The sequence below is a fragment of the Embiotoca jacksoni genome, unplaced genomic scaffold (assembly GCF_022577435.1).
Source record: "Embiotoca jacksoni isolate LCO1_2020_lvr unplaced genomic scaffold, fEmbJac1.0.p SCAF_12, whole genome shotgun sequence".
In the NCBI taxonomy this organism is placed as follows: Eukaryota; Metazoa; Chordata; class Actinopteri; family Embiotocidae; genus Embiotoca; species Embiotoca jacksoni.
The window spans coordinates 4,614,263-4,637,263 of NW_027185252.1; the positions used below are offsets into that span (position 1 = coordinate 4,614,263).

At 41.4% G+C, this 23,001-nt stretch overlaps 1 protein-coding gene across 32 annotated transcripts in view; it reads left to right on the top strand.

Annotated features, from left to right (window-relative positions):
- The first annotated feature begins 5,644 nt into the window (after nt 1-5,644).
- The window catches only part of camk2g2 (calcium/calmodulin-dependent protein kinase (CaM kinase) II gamma 2), a 62,124-nt gene continuing 44,767 nt past the window's right edge, over nt 5,645-23,001 (top strand). For 17 of the 32 annotated variants that reach the window (XM_069144322.1, XM_069144323.1, XM_069144330.1 and 14 more), the window contains exons 1-2: nt 5,646-5,853; nt 6,932-7,026. In XM_069144322.1, the coding sequence (XP_069000423.1) occupies nt 5,789-5,853; nt 6,932-7,026 (160 nt within the window). In that variant the 5' untranslated portion in view covers nt 5,646-5,788. Of the gene's footprint in view, nt 5,854-6,931; nt 7,027-23,001 lie in introns of all 32 variants that reach the window. The other 15 variants (XM_069144314.1, XM_069144315.1, XM_069144318.1 and 12 more) reach the window with 2 other exon arrangements.

Here is a 23,001-nt window from a genome sequence, read left to right on the forward strand (position 1 = left end):
CGACTCAAACGGGACACATTGAAAAGAATCTCTGGCACCGTAATTTCCTGCACATTCATTAAGCACCAAAATGGCCCTGGTGTATTATTAAATGCTTACTTGGGACAATGTGACGATTTGGTAATTGGCAAAGACAGGTAATAGATCTGCTCTAATGTACTGCCCATGACAGATTAATCCCAAGGAAACCGTAAAGGTTCAAACTTTAAAAAAAAGATTCACTGAGCTGCAGCCAGAGAGCTTTTTCAGGGCAGCTCAGCGGCAGACAGGAAGGCTTGAATATGCAACACACGAACTCACCTCAAAACCTTGTGATGTTACAGTATGAGGGAGAAGAGATACGTGCAGTAGCCATGAGAAAAGCTGAAAACATTCTTGTTGCATGAGTCACTCCCCTTTAGCCTCTGTGGCTTCACAACACTGCTGTTACAGTGTCATGACTTTTAGAGCACGAAGAGCTGAGAACACACATGTCAAACACTGAAAGACCACTTTAAATGTCTCATTCGGTCATACTATGAACTGTAGGAACAAAGCACGTCTTCAGGATGGCATATTAAATCAGACATAATTAATCAGAAATCTTGTATTTAAATTAAGCCTACTTTAGTTAAAGGTTACCAAAATCCAGATATTTTCAGAAAAAATACTAAGAACAAGACCTTAGCCCTCTCCCTTTTCACTCTCCTTTATCTGCTTCTTCCTCCCCACGTTTATCACATCAGGGGTTGCAATCGGTTAAAAGATAAGTTGGAGAGGTTGAGAGATGACTATCAAAATAAAAATGTCCTCAGTTCCACTGCATTATATTCACTTTTTCTATTTTTTCTTTTTTTCTTTTGTACTACCAAATAGTTTGACATTTTCAGGCCTTTCACCAATTGGCCTACTAAAATGAAACAATCAGTTGAGATTTTTTTGTGAAATTTCTCCTAACTCTTACATATATGGAGCAAACGGTTTGCAAGCTTCGTTTTAAGATGTCATGACCCTGAAAGGTTGGTGACAACTCCTCCAGTGTTACCGCCCACCCTTCAACGTGCCACAGCACAACCTGTCCCGAGACCTGTCTGACAGCCACATCACAGAGAAACACAGCTATTCAGCAATTAATACGACTGCACCTCTGCACCCTCGCTAATTAGGCTGTCATATCACAGCGGCTCCCTGTAATTATGGCAGAAACTGGTCGCACTGCTCCTGTGCTCACTGCAAACATTCATTAATTGCCGGCAATGCTCTCTAAACACTATGCCAGATATTCTCTCACAGTTCAGAGGCAAAGCAGCGAGAAAAAAGAGGAGAAAGGAGATGCACATGTTTGCACGGGCTGAGCATGTGAAAAACATTGTATTGTGTGATTTAGCACACAGCTGGAGACATTATTCTGGGATTAAATAATATCAATTATTAAATTATTTTATGGTATTTTGCCTCGTGACTCAAACTGTCGACATTGCAGTTTAGATAATAATCCGAACACTTTCTTGTAGTTTAACAGATTTGTCTGTTTTATTACAAAAAAGCACTTTTGTCCATGTCATCATTATGTCATGCAGACAACAACACAGAACCAAACTACAGGTGCACTGGAAGAGAAGGACGTTTTTCTTGATAATTCATTGGGAGGAAGTTACTACTTGAACAATGGCAGGAACGCAACGGCTAAAGAGCAATAATAAGTATTTGGCAAACAAAAGAGGATGAAGAAGTGTCTAATTTTAGCAGAGAGATCTTGACTGGACTGAGAGCAGCTGTGGAAGAAGGTGGCTGATGATCAGGTGATCTGTGATTGGAAATGAACAGGGCGGTCAGGTGATAGGAAGTGGCAAAGTCCTGACTGCATGTAAAGAACCATAAAGGGAACCATATGGTTTAGCAACGTTATTGCATATAATCAAGCATGTAAGTCGCACTGGTGATGAGAGAAACATGTCCTTCTCACTCTTTAAAATACTGTTTGTGCATCTCAGCTAACAGGCTGCAACTCCAGGTCCCAGTCAAAAGTCATTTTTTACAATATTGTTTAAAAAAATCCTGTCTAAACCGAATCTTTATTCCTGTATATGAACCCCGTCTAACCTGGAGGGGTCTGTTCTGTGACCAGGCTCGATCTGTTATTAAAACTCAAACTCTGATGCTATTTATAAAAGGGTACAGAGCGTGGCACATTCAGGCCTCCTGGTACAACTACAGTGTGAATACAATGGATGCAACATTGTTGTGCTTTATGGCTGTTGCCTCAAATTTGGTAGAGTTGCAATGGATATTTTTTGAGAGCAGGTTCAATATCATTGGTGCTGATTCATTGTCATTGTTCATTGGTGAGTGTTTATGTTTTAATTAAAGTTTTTTAAATCTCACTCTCACCTGCTGATTAGGAAACGTATTGTATTTCAAAACTCTTCCAAATCTCTTTTATCCACTGAGCTCAAGATTCACTTTGGCCTTGCAGTTTTGGAGCTGTTACTGACTGAATTTCCAGGTGTAAATTAAGCAGTTAAATATTTTAGGGGTGTTTAAGCAGCTTTGAAGAAAAACAGGAAAAATACACTTATATAAAAACTGGTTATCTTTGTGAAAGCCATGTGATATGATTGAAAGCTATAACAGCTACTAAATGCATCTTATATAGCTTTAAAGTAAACACACGAGTATCTAAACTCACACATGCTGTAGATCGATCAGTGATCAATCATCTAAATCAAACAGAAATGCTATTAGCTCATGAGCATCAAAACGTTTGTGGTAACATTGAGCTCGTCATGTTACCTCACAGGAGCATGTGCAGCTGTAATCACAGACACACTTAAACATGGTGCCAAGAGAATATATTAATACCCTTCATGAGATATTCATGAAAGCTCAGATAAACCTTTACAACCCAGTAGGCCATTACATAACACATATAATTCCCCGTCTCTTATACAATGATGCTCCAGCTCACAGTTAAAATCCGTAAAACTGCAAATGAGTCAGTATCAGTTAACTCCCTAAATTTCTCCTCTCTTTCGCTCCTGTTTATCTTGGGTGTAAATACATTATAGGGGGTGTTATAATAGTGATTACATTTGGGTAAAAGCTATCAATTCAGGTCAACTCAGTTAAAATTTTTGTCCACCCAATGAGATGAAATGGTTGTCAATAAAATGTGAAAAATGAACACGATGAAAAAAAAAAACAGACATATGCGTGTGATCAAATTAAAGAAAATGACAAAATTTACAATGAAGTGTGATTAAAAATCTGAGTAAAGTCTGTAAAATATCAATCAAAAAGATTTAACCTCCATTTAATATGTACCTTCCTGCATATTTTCAAAGTTGTCTCATTAAAGCTCAAAAACTGCACAAATGCTGGGAACAGTACAATGATGATGATGATGATGATGATGATGACAGTGGTGTTTTTGAAGAGCTTTGTCAGCATTATGCTGGCAGACACATAAAAAAAGCATTTAGTTGTGAAGGTGATCGCCTCTGCAAATGCACTGTTATAATTAAAAGGGTGACATTAGTGGTGGTGGTGTCACAGTGACTGGACATTATAGGTGAATAAAAACAAACAATACATGCCAGATCATTAATGTATTATTTAAACATGCTAGGCTCTAGGTGTGACCTGTAATTAATCTGAGATAAATGTAATTATTTCTCATGAAAACCGAAGGACAAAATGTAAAATCTTAAAATAGCTTCAATCAAATAAATAAATCTGCAGTCGTTCTATTTTTAAATAAGATGTCATAACATAATCAAAAACAGAAGCACATAATCACAGTTTATGCCAACTGTATTTGTGTTAAAAACTGCAGAACAAATTAATATTTGAACACAGATATATAGAACTGTTTTGGTAGTCTGTTGAATAAGAAGACTTTGATTCATCAAACTGGAGAAGGCATGAAACAAAATTAATCATGATTGTCTCCTGGAGCCATATTTTGAACGGAGACTGATTCCGGTTTTTTTGTGTTTTTTTTTGGAGACCCAGTTTAGAAAATGAAAACTGTAATTTTGTAGGCATGGAGCTCATTGCTTTGTGCCAATATTAAAATATTGCGGCATTACATCTCAGCGCATGACTTGATGGATGCTGCGTTTGTTAGCTGTTCTGGTGTCAGCTCTACCTTTGTGCGCTTACATTGAAGATGGACGGGAGAGATTCATAAAACTGATCCGCGATCTGTAGCTCTTGGTTCACCAGAAGAGATCTCGCGCGGCTTGCGTCCCACCTCTACCACTACTGCCAGAGAGGAGAGGGTGAGAAGAGGTCTCACTATGACGTTATCTCTGGTTTAAGAAAAGACCAAAACAAAACACAACAGGGAAACATAAAGTGTCAACTTGCCACCTAAACTCATTGTTCATTTTCATTTTTCAAATACACTAAAAGCGACTGCTAAAATGTTGAAAAGGTGTTGGGCAATCAGACAGACTGTAAGATTTCAGACCTAACTTGTACAGACTGAAAATGTACAGTTATATTTTTTAACAGATTTCAGCTGATATCGCTTAAAATAGAGACGATCAATGCAAAGAGGGCTTGATAATTCATACAAAAGTCCTCTATTTTTGGAGTATTTATTTAATAAGAATGACATTTCCAGCCATGACGCTGGTAAACTCTCCGTTTTATTAACAAAAATGTTTTCCTGTTGTTTACATTTCAAATAGCATTTCATTTAAAAGATGCCATTATCATTTGTTCAGGAAATGACACCCAGAAATTAGGTTTTAATCTTGCCGTTTTTTACTTGAGACTTTGGTGTTAAAACTTGACATTTACTACTTGTCTTGTAAAACAGCTGATTTAACTCCGTGCACATCCACTGAGGTCTGATCAGAACTCTGCTTACGTTGATGTTTTGGAGGAACTATACAGGAATTATGTGAGGTCAACAAAAAACGTGCAGATTTCTCCAGACTAGTCTTTTATGCATAGTGCATAGCATAGCAGATGCCACACTGCAGAAGGAAGGGATAGTAATAATAACGTAACATTAATTTGCTACACATGTATGTAAGTAAACTGATGTAACAAGGTTTTATATTGCACGTGTATATACTTGGATTTAAGTCTAATAATCTGCAAAGAAGAGCAAACATTGGTTTTCATTCTTCTGTGGTGTGGTGATCCAGTTGCACGTTTTTGTTCAACAAGTCTTAAAAAGGAACAATTCTTTTGCAGATCCTGCACGTGTCTTTCACAAGTTTCCAGTGACAGTGCTGCACCATTAAGAACGTTTTAATTCACGTCATGGAAAAGAGCCCTGCATTTTCATTCCCTTGCCGACTTGATGTGAACATGCATGACTTCTGTCCACGTTTGCAGGGGTGAACATTTAAATGCAGCCTAAAAGTCGTGATATGTCTATGTCTACAGCTCTAAAGTGTTCAAAGTGAATTGCTGTATTGCACCTTTAAGATGTTTTCAAAGTGTTTTCAAGAAATACGACATCAAAATGTCACGGTCTGCATTTGTTTGCGCACAGTATTATATGGTTAACGCCCATTTGACACAGTTTGCTGTCCTTTTCAACACAGAGTGACTCATCTTGCTCGATAGAAGATCTTTGTTACTACCGCTTACTACCCCTCTCTCCCCCCCCCCCCCCCACACACACACACCTCCCTCCCTCTCCTCCTACTCCCTGCTCCTCTCTGAGCTCGAGCCGCTCTTCCCCCTGTGAGCCTTCGCGAGTTCTCCTCCCCGAAAACCTGCGCGAGGCGGTCAACTGAGGCGCGAGGCGAACTTACCCCCCTCTCTCCCCTTCACTTCAGTCAACATGGCTACAATTGTGACCTCGACCAGGTTCACAGACGAATATCAGCTGTACGAGGAACTCGGAAAGTAAGCGACCGTCAGCGGCGCCGCTGCCGCTCTTGTTGCGTTCAGTCTGTGTGCGTTGGTGTGTGCGTGTTTGCACGTTTTTTTTCCCTCCTCTCTGCTGCTGCTGCTGCTGCTGCCATTGTGCGCGATTGCTTCAGTGTTGACAAGGCAGGAGAGGGGCTGTCAAAAGACGGGGAAGGGCAGGCAACCTCCTGAGCAACAATAAGCCGTCGGCAGGTTCACGTTGGCGGCTGCATAAAGGCTTGTGTTTAATCCCGAACGTGCGTTTGAAAGGCGTACGGCGCCGCCACGGCTCGCTTTTGTAACCCCGAAGGTGGCAAACATCCGCCTGCAAGGAGCAACTTGTGGGTCAATTTATCCGCAGGTACTATCGCGCGCGCGTCGAAAACTCGATTTTTTAAATTTATTTATTTATTTTTTTTTACGCGTTGCCTGCTGGCATCTCCGGTGTCCTGTTCAGCTCTGCTTTTTGTGCATTTCTGAGCAGGCTGCAGGGCTGCTGTGTATGACAGAAATATTAAAGAAGAATAAGACTGTGGCGGTTGCATTTTTTTTTTTTTTTTTTTTTTTTTTTTTTGGCAGAGGCGCAGCAGGCTTACAAACACGAAAGGGACGCATAGGTTAGATCCTGGCTACAAAGCCACTTTGTAACGTCTAATCTCTGCGTGCGGCTAATGGAGCTGCTCCACCGACCAATACAGTCAGCAGCGTGAGTTTTAAAGGAGGCGTCTGTGCCAAAATGCAGCCAGGCTCAGGAGATCCATGTAAATTCAACCTTTCAGCTCTACTCGTGTTTCTCCCCGCCAGCTAATGACTGGGTCCTTTCACAATGAGCCGTCCCCCGTCACGGACTAGTAGCCAGGACCTCTTCTCATACTCTAAAAAACATTAGGCTGTATTAATTATAAATTCACTTCCTTCACCCTCTCTTTAAGTGTATGTGATTCACACATGCCCCTAGTGTGTGTGTGACACAAAGTTCAGTGCACAGCCGCACACTTTCCTCTGTGACACACACCCAATGTTCGAAGAGCTTTCACTGATCTGTCATCTGTGTTGTCGATTTCTCCCTCTCCAGGGGTGCCTTCTCCATCGTCCGCCGATGTGTCAAGAAGTCCACCGGCCAGGAGTATGCTGCTAAAATCATCAACACCAAAAAGCTCTCGGCGAGAGGTGAGTGCAGCAGATATCCGCGGTGTAGCTCGGCGTTGCAGTCAGCATGAATCTATGCAAACTGAAGGCTGACAACCGTGGGCTGCTGGAGCTGCCCGGTGAAGTCAGTTTATTTCCTTAAGAGCGCAGCGAGCCAGGCGCCATGTCCTGCCCTTGTCAGTGGAGATTCCTGAAAAGCTGGAGGCCACTTGGCAGAGCTGGGCTGCTGCTGCTGCTGCTGCTGCAGTTTAAAGTCGTACAGAGAGCTTCAGCGGGCTTTGGCAGTCGTCTGCAACCATTTTTGGTTTGTTATAGTTACTGTTGGTCTCCAGCAAAGGTTTGCACGTGTGCCAGCTTGAGCCTAAAATATCCTGCGCTGTTCCTGCAGCTCGTAGGATGAGATGGAGGATAGCTCGGGGTTTCTTTTGATAGTTTTAACCTCTATCAGTTGTGATAACATTGCACTCGCACAGTTGATTGCTTGAAAGAAGTCAAAGCAGAGCGTGAAACGTGAGCAGTCATATGACCAAACAGGTTTTAAACAAACCTGCAGGTTAACACGATTTACAGACTGACCTGGTTCGACTTCGACCTGTTGTACTTACACGGGTGTCATTAGCTCCGTGTCTGCACCTCTCCCGTATCATCGTACATTTAAGTCACAGAGCTAAACCTTCATTTTTCCAGCGGTGGGAGTAATATTCAGATCCTTAACTGAAGTAAAAGTACAAATACAGCATTGTGAGAATACTCCAATACAAGTAAAGGTCCAGCATGGTAATCCTTCTAAAGTAAAAGTACACAAGTACAAGCAACAAACTGTCGTTAAAGTATGAAAGTAAACGTACTGGTTATGTCTGTCTGTCTGTCTGATATTATTATATATGACATCTAAAACATCAGCAGCATGTTACTGTTTGAACTTCTTTGTGCACGGTTAGCCTGATTCGTCCAATGGTTCCCAAACTAGGGATCCGGCCGCTCCAAAGGGTCACTAGATAAATCTGAGGGGTCGTCAGATGATTATTGGGTGAGGAAGGAAGCAAATAAACAAAGTTTTGATGCACAAATCTGTTTTCAGTTTCTGGACTTTCCCTTCAATCTTTGCCTTTTGGGGAGATATTGGATCATTTGAACATTTATTAAAATGAAATCATGTTTGTAAACAAGTTATCAATAACTAAATGTAAGTATCAGGTCGTACAAATCGAGCTGGTTATCCACCACAACCTGGGAAGAGGCTTTTAAATATTTCTTATCGGAAATTGGATTCAAAATGTTGAATCGGATGTATAGTCTTTGTCATTTTATTTTTTAGCTTTCTTAAATAAAAAAAAAAAAGTGGGTTTAAGAAATTATTACCAATCGGAGCCACAATCAAGTTTGATCGAATTGAAACCGATACATAATCCTTTCAGACTGCGACAGTTGAGCACATGTTGGAAATACCAACACCTTTCACCAGTGGATTTGTGGCAGATTTGTTGACATCGTCTGCCTGTTGCGCTTCGCGTGTGTCACAGCGTTTCATCTGCCATGTCGCTGAATCCCAGCATCTTTTTGTCTCTCGGTTGTTTTGGTCACCACATGCGTTTGTGTTTGCTCATGTATCTCCGTATGGCTCGGTGTGTGTGTGTGTGTGTGTGTGTGTGTGTGTGTGTGTGTGTGTGTGTGTGTGTGTGTGTGTGTGTGTACGTGCGTGCGTGTGCTTGTTGCAGACTGTTGTGTGTGCGTGCGTGCGTGCGCTGCATGTTTGTCCAAGTAAATGTCAGACCATGCCACCAGACATTGAGTGATGATGTGAGCTGCAGATCAGGGCCGGTTCTGGACTGATTGGGCTGCTCTTTTCTCAGGGGATGCAGGCTGAATTGCTTTCTCTCTGTCTGTGTCTCTCTAACGCCCCCACCCATGTCATCATGTTCCTTCATTTTTATGTTTTTTTTTTTCCAGTCCCCTCCCTCACTTCTCTGCAAACAAAAGATTGATTTGAGCATAGATCTTAAAAACCCTTTTCACCAGCCGAATTGATGCAGTGTGTGTGTGTGTGTGTGTGTGTGTGTGTGTGTGTGTGTGTGTGTGTGTGTGTGTGTGTGTGTATAAGTGTGTTGTGTGGAGGGCTGCGTTGGCAGTGGTCCAGAGCTAGTAACCCGGCAACAGCAGGGGTGAAACTCCTCATCCCATAGGCTGTCTGGCAGAGACCAATTTCTCTCTCTCTCTCTCTCTCTCTCTCTCTCTCTCTCTCTCTCTCTCTCTCTCTCTCTCTCTCTGTGTGTGTGTGTGTGTGTGTGTGTGTGTGGCTTTTCATCGTGGCCACAGTTACCACACAAACACACATACAGACGACTGCCCTTTTCTCACTTACAACACAAACACAGTTGCACACATTGTTTGTGTGCAACACTTTACTGTATGCACGACGAAGCCTGTCTGTTCACAGTGTCACGTTGTGAAACGCAAGCGCACATTAGTCTCTCCTTCAGTGCACAATGTCCCTAATCAGAGCTGAAATGTGCTGCGAGGGTGTTTTTCCACACAAGAACCTTGGTATGTGTGTGTCTGAACCTCACAAACAAAGTAAATTCCGGTTTGTTCTTACAACTTATTTTAATACTTTAGGCCACTTTTTTTTTTTAGGTCATTGCAACATTATACTCACCAAGGTAACTACCGAATTCTGGGAATGCAGAGAAGTTGCGGTCGGAAAGACGAGTAATCGGACAGCTTGCGAACAAACCCCGAGGTTCGCCAAATGGGTTTGAAATGTAAAACAAAGGCAAATGGTACAATTATCACTCAAACCGTTGTTGTCGACACAATTTACAGACCGACTTCATGGTTCAACTTTGACCCGCCATGTTTCCCACCTTTAGTTATCTGCACATACTCAGATTTTGTCAGTCGTTCTCAGTATGTTCCTCCATTACGTTTGAGACACCGAGATAAGCCTACAACATAATAGATGAACTGTCAGTTGCAAACATGCATGGCGGTCTCGTTGGTTAATGTCAGCCTCGTGTCTCAACAGCAGAGCGGTTGAGCTCTTTGCCTCGACATTCCCCAAAGGTGCAACAAGATCGCCGTGTGCTTCTCAATGGCAGAAATGTCATAACATTTGCATGCAACTCCTTTCTTGTTGTTTTTGACACCTTCACAGCTTCAAACCAAAACTAGCAACGTACTTGTGCGCGAGCGTGCGCGAGCCCTCAAGAATTTGCGATTTTATCAACACTTTGCAAGCAACGATGATCTGTGAAATGGGAAGTTGCACATATGATCTTGAATTAAAGAAGAGCTAAGAAAAATTTCGGGCCCCTGTTTTACCTCAAAATGAAATGGTTTACATGATGTGGCTTTTACTGTGCCCTTGTTTACAACATTGCCCAGTAATCTGATTGCTTGTCCCTTTCCCTATCAAACATAGTTTAAGCGATGTCCCCCGTGTTCGCAGTATCTTTTAGCATAATTTCCTAATGAATTCATGGCCAAAAACATTGAAAGGCTGCACAGCCCGAATCTAAAACTTGTCTGCATTTACAGTAAATCTTTCCACGCGCACAAACATCAAAACATCTACGTAGCCCAACACATACATCATCCTGATAGTTACTGCAGTGCCGCAGCTGGAGGTCCAGTAACTCGCTGTTTTGATCTCCCGGCAGCTGCAAATGAACTGTACATGTAGTCTGATGTCTGCTTGTGAACTTGTTGTTGTTTACAACAGCACATCAGTTTTGGTGGTTTGATGTCAGGGAGACTTTGGAGTAACATCTGTACTTACGAGGTGTGTGTGTGTGTGTGTGTGTGTGTGTGTGTGTGTGTGTGTGTGTGTGAGTGTGTGTGTGTGTGTCTGCGTGGGTGGGATTAATCCCCATTCTCTGTGGCTCAGGCAGGGCACGTTGGCGGTGAGGTCAGCGATTACAGCTGGGTCATGTGGCATCACTTGCGTGCGCACAGTCACTCAAGCGAAACAAATGAGCCGCCACGTGTGAATTAGTGAATTTAGAGGTGCTGGCAGGGGGATTTTTCTCACCCTTGGACAGAGCCAGACTAGCTGTTTCCCCTTCCTGTCTTCATTCCATCAAGATTTTTTCCATCAGCCCGGGTCGGTCCGCCGTAGCCACATTATGTTAAGCCAAACCGCAGTGACATGCGTTTCCACTACAGCCTGACAGCAGGGGACGCCTGCTGCCGCTGCGGCTGAGCCTGGTAGCGGTGCCGATGTGTGTTGTTGAGTAATGTTTGTCGAAGTGAAATTAGTGAAAACTTGCTCCACAGATGTGTAAATGCTGCTGCAGCCTGCGGCGCCTGATACTGAACGCTGCTATTACTGTATTTCTCAAGATAAGAGGTGGTCACTCGAGCATCAGTTTACAGAAGTAGATAACGGCGATTATTGTTAGCCCGAGGCGACTGTGACTACCTGATAAAAATCATAGGAAGCCGAAGCCAATACGGGAAGTGTGTTTATGCTTATGTTACTTTGAGTTTAATGGCAGAGGGCTCCCCGCATGCTTTTGTGATGAAAGGGGGAGATAGAGTGGTCTCATTTCTGCGGCTTTGTGACGAGCCATGATTTATGTGCATCATTTTGCACCATGATAAAGTACCAAAGGTCAGTGGGTAGACTTTAAAAGTACAACAGCAAGAACGATGACAAGATATTTCCATATCTCTTTTTTGACAGAGGCTTCGTTACAGTGGCTCATTTCTCTGTGTGAAAACCAAACCTTTCATATCTCAGTATTGCACACACAGTATGAGGAAGTGAGCATCTGCTTTAGCCTGCTTAACTTTCATCTGCAGCTTTCCATTTATGGAGCCCTCACTAGTCTCCTTTTTTTTTTTTTTTGTACTGCTATCAGGCTGTCTAACGTATTAATATGTTTATTACACTAAATCTCACTTTGATGATACATTTGTCATATCATAAATAGGGTTGTGTACCGAATCTTGATACTCTGATAGCACAGACCAAAATGCTTCAATACTAAGTAGCATACGCTACAGTAACGGGGGATCAGAGGCTTCTTTGTGACCAGCTAGTGTCTACCAACAGCCGGCATGTGAGGCATTTAGGGAACATCTCCATATATTAAAAAACAAAAAACAAACCTGTGTCACACTCTCCCCCTCTAAACTGCATGACAAGTCCAAATTTGAACTGTAATGTAATGTCATTTTCTTTTTGTAAAAATGGGTTTATAATATTGATATGAAAAAAAAGTGTTGTTTTGGAGCTGGTGTCCAAGTCCAGGTATCGGTACAGGTTATCAAAAATTGTCGAGTGATATCCAGCCCTAATTGCGTAACACACTAAATGCGAGTCGCTCCTCACCCAGAGATGGCACCAACACCAGACCTGCACAGCAGCGCGTCAGAAGAGCAGTAGCTTCGCTGCTCTGTCCGTATCTACGCAGGATGCGTTCAGGAGCAGTGTTGAATGTAGGTCAACCACGTTTTAGCAGACCCCAACACAGCCACTGTAGCCGCACGCGTAGAACTGAAGAAAACAGATGTGGAGCGTAAAAAAAAAAAAAACAAGCCTCAGGTCGCATTCGTGCAACTGTTCAAAAGAGCGGCGAAGGTTTTCCATCAAATTAAACGTTTTCTGTGTTGACACGCTGAACCACACAAAGGAAACACTGTTCAGAGTTTAATCTATCTCGACAGTGTTTTATGTTATTTTTAGCTACAATTATGTGTCTCATATTGTGTGGAACTATGAAGTGAGTGTATTTTTACACTGTTATTAGGTAAGGCCTTGTGATGTCAGGGAAAGAGGGGGGGGGGGTCGGGGGGGGACGAGGGAGAGGCTGGCGGCACTCGTCCTGCTGTTGAATTATTGAGGTGCAAGGCTGCTCTGCTCCCGCTGAACACGGACCGGAGCTGAGGAGTGGACCCTCAGACTCCTTTTTCGGTGCTCCCTTTCTTCATCCGATTTCCTTTCATGTGTCTCATTTCTCCCTTCAGACACCATTTCCTTCTCCCTCTTTCCCCCTTTCGCGACTTCTTCCTCCCTTTTTCTAGTCATCTCCTCCCATCTCTCAAGGCTGCCGCATCGCGGGCCACGCAGGCAGACGACGTGTGTGTGTGCGTGTGTGCGTGCGTGTGCGTGTGTGTGTTTTAGTTTTCAGGCTTTTGGTGGGCTTCTGGTGCGCTCGCTGCAGGCTGATTGGCGCAGGGCAGATAAACGTAGCAGCGCTGCGTGGTGAATGTTTAATAGGACCAACTGTGAATATTTGATGAGACGGAGAGAGCGATAGAGTCATGTATGGAACGAGATGGATGTGGATATGGAAATAGCGAGTGAGACGGTGAGGGTTACACGCTCCAGAGCAGGAATAGTTCATGGTGTTAGTCTGCCCACAGCATGCAAACCTTCCTCTTGTCTTATCGAGGCTTTGACACCAGTGCTGTGTGTCCTGAGGTTCAGTGTGTTTTTCCAAGACTCTCCTTCTGTCATATTCATGTTGCCCTCTTTTTCCCTCTTATCTGCTCATCATTATCCCCCCCTGTCCGAATGGCATATGGCATCATGTGGGAGCCAACGTGAATAAACATTTTATTTGCCATATAGTGCTGGACGCGGACACAGACGGAGGATGCTGACTGAGATTGTTACTTTTGAAGAGGTTGATTTCTCACCAGAAAGTAAATCTACAAGTTACTATTAAAGATATGAAGCTAATGACTGTTTTCACGATCTGTTATGCTGTACTTTGTTTTATTGTTTGGTCCATAAAATGCCAGAAGAAGTCAAGCAGGGGTGAGCTAGTAGCTGAGTGGTTAGTGTGCATACTGTATGGGTGCCAATGTGGTCCGATTCCTGGTTGGTTTAACTTTTACTGCATGTCATTACTCTCCTCAATTTCCCTACATTTCCCTCTACTGCTCCAATCTAATAAAGGCAAAATGCCAAAAGAATAATGGGAAGACAAAAAGCCCAGGCGGGCATTTTCAGATTTCTGGTTTCGTGTAACTATCCAAACTTGCAGTTTAATCGGTGTAATATCATATAAGCCAAACGTCATCTTATTTCCACCGAGAATTTGGTAATTTTTGCTTAAAATTTTTAATTCAAATAGCAAAACTCTATGACTCAATCTGCAGCTATTTTGTAAATTGATTAACGGTTTTATAATTTTTCAAGAAAAAATGCCAAACAATGTCTGAATCCCAGTTTATTAAATGTGGCTATTTGTCGCTTTTTGTAGTCGTACGCCACAATTCTTGGAATGGAATTTGAAGACGAATATTGACATCCTATACACTTATTCATCAATAAAATGAGCGAGCAAGCAGGAAATGAATTGAAAATAAAATGATTATTCATGGCAGCCTTACTGTGCTCATATCTGTTCTTCCTGTGGTCAGCTCTCCAGTGTGTTTCAAAGGCAACGCTCCCTGCCAACACTTCAGTAGATTACATTACAGGAGAGAATCTCGTGTGTGTGTGTGTGTGTGTGTGTGTGTGGGGTCACCTGCGTGCATGTGTGTGTGTGTGTGTGTGCGCGCGCCTGCCTCCTTGTCAGTTGCTGTCACGTCAGTGTGTGTGAGTCATGGAGGAGGTATTGTTCATAAGTCCCTGTTCCAACAGTGGCAGCAGATTTGTTCATATATGGAGGGTGGAGCAGGCCCTTGACTAAAAGCATTCCATATACATTTATACATATACCTCCAACGCTTGGTGATTTTTGTAAAAGATAGAAGCTTCTTAAGTAGATGAAGCACCAAAGTTTGTTGAATGTACTCTGTCTCTTGTCTGTTTATCACACACGCACACACACACACACACACACACACACACACACACACACACACACACACACACACACATACATCTCTGACTTATGTTTAGTAGTGAGACGGGTGCAGTAATTGAACTTTATAGGTGAGTAAAGTTACCAACAGTGAAATAATGCTGTTTCCTAAATAGAGAGGTTTTTTATTGAGATTATTTACTGCGACAGTTGGAAGACTGAGAAGGCAATAAAGCAGGTTGCACACATGGGAGAGGCATCCAGCAATAATGTGTGTGTGACTGTGTTAGTGCGTGTGTCTCTGCATGTGTGTGACAATGAGATCACATCGTACTGGCAATGTTCTCTCATGCATTTGACTTTTCTTGTCTCTTTATTGCTTGTTTCTTCTTCTCTGCCTCTACAAATTCAGACCACGTTACCACGTTTCACAAAAATGTACTGCATACTGTGTTAGCGACGCATTTATGCAAGAAGTTTGTTCGTTGTTACCAACACAACTGAAATTCTGTTATTCTTGACACAAAATTAAATACAAATATTAATAAATCAATCAAATGAATGTACTTTAGCATCAGCTGCAGCATCTAACATATACATGTTCTATTTTGACAGATAATGATAATTACAGCACTATGACATTATTTGTGTGTGTCTGTGTGTGTGCATGTGTATACTGTAAGTGTGTCAACTTGTGTGTCCACGGCTCTCCAGGGATAATCCATTCCTGATCACACACTCGCTGTCAATCAAACTGCTTGTCGCCATGGTAACAGCTAGCTTACATTTCATACAATCCTTCACACCTGACAGCCAAGATTACATAATATTGGTCACCACATTCACAGGGAATAGTGACAGTGCAATCACATGAAAGTCTGAGCTCTTCAAGCGTGAGGAAGACGAATCAGAATCAGGCTATCAATCAGAAACATTGATGTTTTTTCTTTTTCTTTTATTAATCCGAGAGCAGCGATTGAAATAAATGCTTTTAAACTTCCACGTGAGGGGAAACAAAATCTTACCAGACCTCAAATCCTTAGACAATTAATTGAGACAGAGGATTAATCATCTACTTTGGTAATTGATTAATTATTAGAGTCAAATTTCAACCAAAGATGTAAAAAGTTTTCTGTTTTCCTGCTCGTCCAATGTGAGGACAGAACAAGACATTTGAAGGACTTCGACTTTGAGAAACTGTGATACACATTTTCCATCATTTCTGACATTTTAGAAACCGAGCAACCTTTTCAATTAGACCAGAAAATGATCAGCAGATGAATCAACAATGCAATGAAATTGTTAATTGAAGCCCTGTGTGAGTGTGATCAATAGGAAAACACAGCCAGCCTCGACGTGTGTCAGCTATCAATGTTTTGGCGAGCTACAATATGTTGTGTTTCAATTGCTACAAAATCTTTTGCCAAACTAGCAGCATCTGTCGGTCCACCAGCTTGGTCCAAACTGAAATATCTCAGCTGTTTAGTGCATTTTTATGACATTCATGGTCCGCAGAGGAATAATTCATATGAATTGAATCCTGAAATAAAAATGGTTAACAGTTATGCCTGCGTTAGCATTTATTCCTGTTAAAAATGACCATTAATCAGCTAAGCACTCTAGTTTTCAGTGAACATTATCCAAACAAAAATAAAATGGTTTCAGTCTTTTCATGGGACAATAAGAAAAAAGTAAAAGTCCCGACTGATAAACTGCACTGAAGAGGTTGGTAAGTGAGGTTGGAGATGGTGTTAGACTGGTAATGATGAACATGGAAACCCTTTGCAGTGGTGGTATCAATTTAGGAATGAAGTCGACTCAGAAGTTTTTTAGGTATGGCACAGAGTGGAGGTTTTAAATACTTCAGTCAGTTATGGTTGCCTTCATGTATTTATTTTAATGCGCTTATGCTCTGTAATGAGCTGCATATTTCTAAACACTTGTTTCATTCATTCTCTTGCTTTCATTTTGCTTAGTCATCTCCTTTTTATAGTTTGTTATTATTTCTCCAGGCAACAGACAGTTCTGTCCACAACATGTCACTTTGCATGTCTGATTATTTTATTGGCGAATGCTTTTGACTGTTTACTTTACGAGACACAAGCCAGGTTTAACCTGGAAACCACACCGACATCCCAATGTGGCTTTAAATGCAAAGGAACACTCTCTCTCTTTCTCTCTCACACACACACACACACACACACACACACACACACACACACACACACACACACACACACACACACACACACACACACACACAGGGATCTGTGTAAATATTTGTTCACCTTTTGTTGTCGTTATCTCCATTTACACTAAAGGTTCTCTGCACAAGGCTGCTATTTTCCCAAGAGGAGGATGTTTGACCAGCCACACACACTCCCACAGTCGATCACGCATTCACACAGTTTATTGTTCTGTTTTCCCGGCGATACTTTCTCAGTGATGTCTGCTTAATAGCAACAAATGACACCAGCCCGTAGGCTCCTGGCCAACTTAAAATCATTTGATAATCACCACTTAAGTCTGCTCTGTAGTTCGTAGTACTCCAATGAATGCGTTCAGTGGAGTCGAGTGTGCGTTTGGTTGAAGTGCGTACTCCTGATGAATGCCACACCACCCGCACAGTTGGTGCATTTGTGTCTGCTTCCAAGGTTACAATCAAAACAGCCTTTCACAATAAAGGTCCTGCTGCCTTGACATACTTTTGTGCCAGCGTTAGCGATGCAGGCTTTGTTCAGACTTTTGTAGAATTGAGCACAACCTCCACTTGATCGACGGTGGATTATAATCACAAAATTAGTTGCCTCAATATCAGGGGAGTTTGATGTCAGGACTTTATTTTACATTTATACGATAAAACAGGCTACATTTAGATTAAAACATTGTAACTTCCATAATATTGTTCTTTTTAATGGGCTGAAATGAGACAAATTTTATAGTGAAGTTGGAATGCAAGTCTTTTACTTTTACCCCACAGTAAGTATTTGATATTTAAGTTTTTAATCATGGCAACAGGTTCAACAGCTGAGCAATAATTGTAAATGGTAATACAAATAAACAATAATTATTTCAGTCACTGGAAAGAAGCCTTGATATACTGTGCATGTAAGCAGAATTATATTTTCCAACCTGTGCAGCTTTTAAAAACCCTACTCCCCCGCAGGGAAGTGTAAACTTATTGTTTACAGAACACATTTGAAGCCTGCAGTGTTGAGCGCATGCACTGTCTAATGGTTTGCATTAAAACCGGTCTCTCCAACATACAATGAACTGGACCTGTTCCACAAACTCCAACTTCAATATCTTAACACCTCAGTTTTTCCTTAATAGGAATAGTAGCACATTCATTTCCTTTGTACATGACCTATTTGAGCCATCAGTACTTACACAACTCTCCTGGTTGCGTTATATTATTGTGGAGGTGCTTTCATGTGTGTCCCTTCATGTGTTACGACATGCCAGCCTCAAGACTCAAAGAGGTCGTTATCCCTTCTCTCAGGGAATAACCAAAAGATAAGTCAGTGTCAGTCAGAGCTGGTCATTGTCAGGGTTGAAGTATGTCTCCTTGGAATAGCCTTTCATCAGTGATTTGTTATCACCAAGGCTGCACATCAAGGCTGGAAACCTGCGTAGTGTTATTTATGCGCTGGAATAAAGGTGCCAGGATTTTGCCTCCAGATCTTTTCTTCGTCCTTATTTGGGTGCCGTCATGTTGCATTATTAAGCATTCGTCTAGTCAGTACGGTGTCCCAACTGCAACATTAAAGCGCAGCAAGCTGATATTCAAATATGGTTGGCTCAAACAAATAATGACTGCCTGTTAATAAAAACCAGATAAAGCAAACATTGACGAGGGTAAAGATGTCTGCACTAAAATAGCTCACATTTCCACTACACTAAAATAGCATTACATTCTTGTAACATTCGGACAACAGATGTCATTGTAACTGTTCACAACTTTGACCCCACGCATCATACAAATCATACAGTGTTTGGGAAATATTGAGCAGTTAATATTATGTAATTTAAACATTTTGCTTAAATAATCTTGTGTCTCTGGCTACAGTGAGAGGTTAATACTCAGCTTAGAGATAATATGCCACTTAATTTAGTGAAAAATGTATGAGCTCTGTGCCTGAAAGGTGTATTCACATTTTCTTGACCTCATGAATTCTGCATAGTCTCGCAGTAAGGTCGGGCTCTCAGCTCACACAACTCTAATGCTGATAAGCTTCAACATGTACTTATTGATATGTGGCATTGTGAGCTGGCAGAGTATTTGGGAGGAATCTAATTTATCTATTAATCTCTTGTTGTATTTGCTTAGCTACAGCACAGTGTTGTTGAGATAACAGGACTTGCCACTGTTTATATTTAGACGTGTCATTACTTTCGTGGATGACGAGGCGTTTATGTTTTCACTCCCACCATTGAAATGGACGGTCAAACTTTTACATGCTGGATAGCTTTTCTGCTCTCTTCTATTATTTTAAAAGACCAGTAAAATTACTTTTTGGACCTTTGACCCATTGGCTTGATGCATGAATTTCTTTTGACATCCAGCAAGTACTTTACTTTGAAATTAGTAGGCATAGTGTGCCTTTACACATCTGTCAGTTCATATGTTTTCATACTTTTTGACACTGTGGGCCACATTTTACAGGATCTTAATTTTACGGAAACAACCAAATGTTCAGTGGAAGATAATAATGCTGTTTGCTGCTAGCCTTTGGTAAAAGGAAAGGCTTACCACATATATTTGGATGAATGAGCCTCCTTCCCCCGCCGATGCGAACCCATTTTCATGTAACATTGTTCTTTAGTATTTATGAGCTTGTCCTGACCTTTGCTTTGCATTTTGTCAAAGCTTTGTGCAGCTTCTTTATCTCCACTGCGAAATCTCTCACGCGTGCCTTGTCTTCAAAACATCATTCAAATTTAGATTGTTGTGGCCCTGTGACTGCGCACGTTGGTTTAAATTTTTCTCCTTACACAAGTCGTCTGTTTACATTTAGAAATATCCTTAAGCTGAAGTTAAACTTACATTTATGAGAACAGGACTTACTCAGTCTTTTCTGGCATCAAATTTAGGATTAAAAAAACCCAACTGCAGTCGTCTTTATGTTGGTTTGTGTGTGGAGTGATCGGAGAGGAATCAGTAGCTCTGCCAAAACTTGCGGTGACACACTGTATATCCTTCTTTCACTCATTTTGTGTTTCACTACGATGTCTGTTCTGTATCATGTTCTTCTTGTGAATAAAAAAAACGTCTTAAGGGAGTGTGTGTGGCTTACTGGGTGTATTAAGTTGAGCCAACAAATGAAGCTTAAACCGACCTCAGCTGACCTGCTAGGAGAGACCATTACCGTCAGGTTGGTGTGCAGCACTGTGAATAGAGTCTGTGTCTCCCTGCCAGGACCCCTTACAGCGTTTAGTTCAAAAAGTTCTCTCGGATCAACGGGATAACAAATATGACCACAGCTTCAACTCCTTTAAACTTCCTCCTGTGGGGAACTGGCAGAAGAAAGTGTAGACTCTCCTTTATGATCCGAAAAGCTGGAGGAGTTCAGCACCGTAGGAAGGGAGGCGGCACACTGATCGGATACACAGTAATACGCTGCGCTGCAAGAGTTTGAAAAAAAAACCCCAACCTTTCAGACAAAGGTGACGACCCCACCTTTGTCTGAAAGGTTTTTTTTAATTTTTTTTTATAGCAAGTTTAAAGAACAACTTATATAAGCAAACGAAAAATATCTGTAAAGACCTTGCTAACTGTCAGTTGTCTTTTACTGAAGCGCTAAAAGTCAGTTTATGTCAGTTAGTGGAAAGCTGGCTAACCGTTAGTTAGCTTTAGCGAAGAGCTTCCTAATGGTCAGTTACTGTTTCCTCTGTTGTGTAAAGACCAAACGTGAAGGGAATTATTCCCGTGGAGCGATTACATACAAGTCAATGCAAAGAAAGATAATGAATGTCTGAAAATTTGCGCTGGGTGATGCAAAAGGATGCAAATATGTGTCTCCACAAGTTGAAAATGTTTAACTTAAGCGGCCGTACTTACAGGCAAAAAAATGTCTTTGCGTTCGGCCTGAACACAACATTAGTAGAACATTTGCCAACTTAATGGAAGACTGGCTAACTGTCAGTTTTCAAGCAAAACACTTCCTTATTGTTAGCTACTGTCCTGCAGTGAAGAGCTTGTTAATGGTCAGTTAATGTCCTGAGGTGAAGACCTAACTGTCCGTGACAGTCATTTAGTGAGAAACTTGCTGACTGTCAGGTAATGTCCTTCAGCACTTGGCCACTTAAGAGTGTTAAAAGTTGTTTTGAAATCATCAATTATCATAAAGACAATTGCACGTGCTGCTAATTAACAACAGTAATGACTTTAGACGTGAATTGGTTATTTTTAAGAAAAAGGTCGTTTCAGAGTATTTACTTGAACAACAGAACCACGAATACTCATATTTAAGGTTAAAGTCTGATTAAAGCCTGCATGTTCAACAGTCTTGAACAGCCTTGCCATTGATCCATGCTAAATTGCTATTTTGTTGGAAGGTAACACGCTGACATGAGCATTCATCCCAAAGCGCCTCTGTGCTTAAGTACAACATATCTGGAGCTACTTGCGTGGCTGTAAACTCGTATGCGTGTTTCTCTCTTCTCTTTTGGCCTTTTCTTCCCCTTGGCTGAGCTGTGACTGCACTAGGTCCGTCTCTGGGGTCCAGTAGAGCAGAACTGGTGTCTTGTCTCTTTCTCATTAGCATGCTGCAGGGGGGCGGATGAAAAAAAAAAAAGAAAAGTGGCTGGTCGTGGGTGGAGAAAATGAAGGGTTTTGAGGATTGGGTGTTAGTTCTGACTGCCCACGAGTAGTTGAAAAAGAGAAGAGCATCAAAGAAGTGCCAGATTGTTGTTTAATGGTAAAAGCCTCAAGTATCATATTTTAGGTTTCAGTGCCAGCATTGGCAACATCACCACTATTTCTACACCATCTTTCTTTCTCCATCACTGAGCTCCTTGTCATGTTTACATCATTACGCTGTTGAACAGCGACAAGATCCTTGGCGTTTGCCCACTGACCCAACTGTGACCTCTCACAGCGACGGGGGGGTCTGACTAGGCTCGGTTGTTGACGGGGAAGCGAAGAGAGATCTTCCAAAATCAGTGTCAGAAACTCGCCTCCGCCTTTCTCATTTCTCTCTCCGTCTCCATCTGTCAGTCTGCCTCTGTTTTTGTTTCTCTGTCTCTCACTTTATGTCTCATTGTGTTTCTGTCTCTCAAGCTAGGTGATGCAGAGCGGGCCAGGTCAGTGTGATTCAGGGCTGTAAGCCGGAGGAGGATTGGATCTATTTATAGTCTTGTCTGCTCTGGGCCACATTGACCCGAAGTCTTTGTCTGTTTTTCTTTCCTTTGCTTGTTTTGTTTCTGTCAATCTGACATTCATTCAGCCTATCGTCATGGGGGTCTTCATTTATCTCCTCTTACGCTCAAATATATCAAGACGCTACCTGCCGGTGTTTAGAAAGCTCAGTCTCTCTGCTTTGAGATGCTCACACTCTAATCTCTGTAAAATGTTGTTCCAGTTTTTTCTACTTTCTTTAGGATGAGATATTAACCACATTGGCCCATTTCCCTATGAATCTTAATTTTGCCATTAATCAGCTATTTGACATGTCTAAAAATGCAAAACATACAGACAAATCCCAGTCTCAAATTACTTGAGCTCAAGGTAATGACTTAATTATTCCTTAATTAGTCTGTTTAGCTGTCAAACATCTAACAAGTATTTAATGGTTTTCCTTGATGAATAAATTCATTAATTGGTTATCCAAGTTGTTTGCATTGTTGATTAGTCCTGAAATACTACATTTGATTAATTTGATCACTTTTTTTTTTTTTTATTGCATTTATCAGAAAATGCATGTAAATGAATGTTTGGGCTTTTGACAGCTGGTTGGTTTGAAGACATCAACTAGGGAAGCTGTAATTGATACTCTTAGTACTTTCTGAAATGTTTACAAAGTGATTGATCAATGGAGGACACAAAACAAATTTTGATATCCTGTTTAAAACCGATTTTATTCATTTATTTATTACCATTTTTAAAACAACTTTTAAGTTTGTGTTACATAGTTTTTTTTTAAATTTTATATCACATGGCTCTATTATTTTTTTAAGAGGTTAGTTTGGTGATACCATCCTCCATGACAGCAGCTACATATCGCACATGAATAAA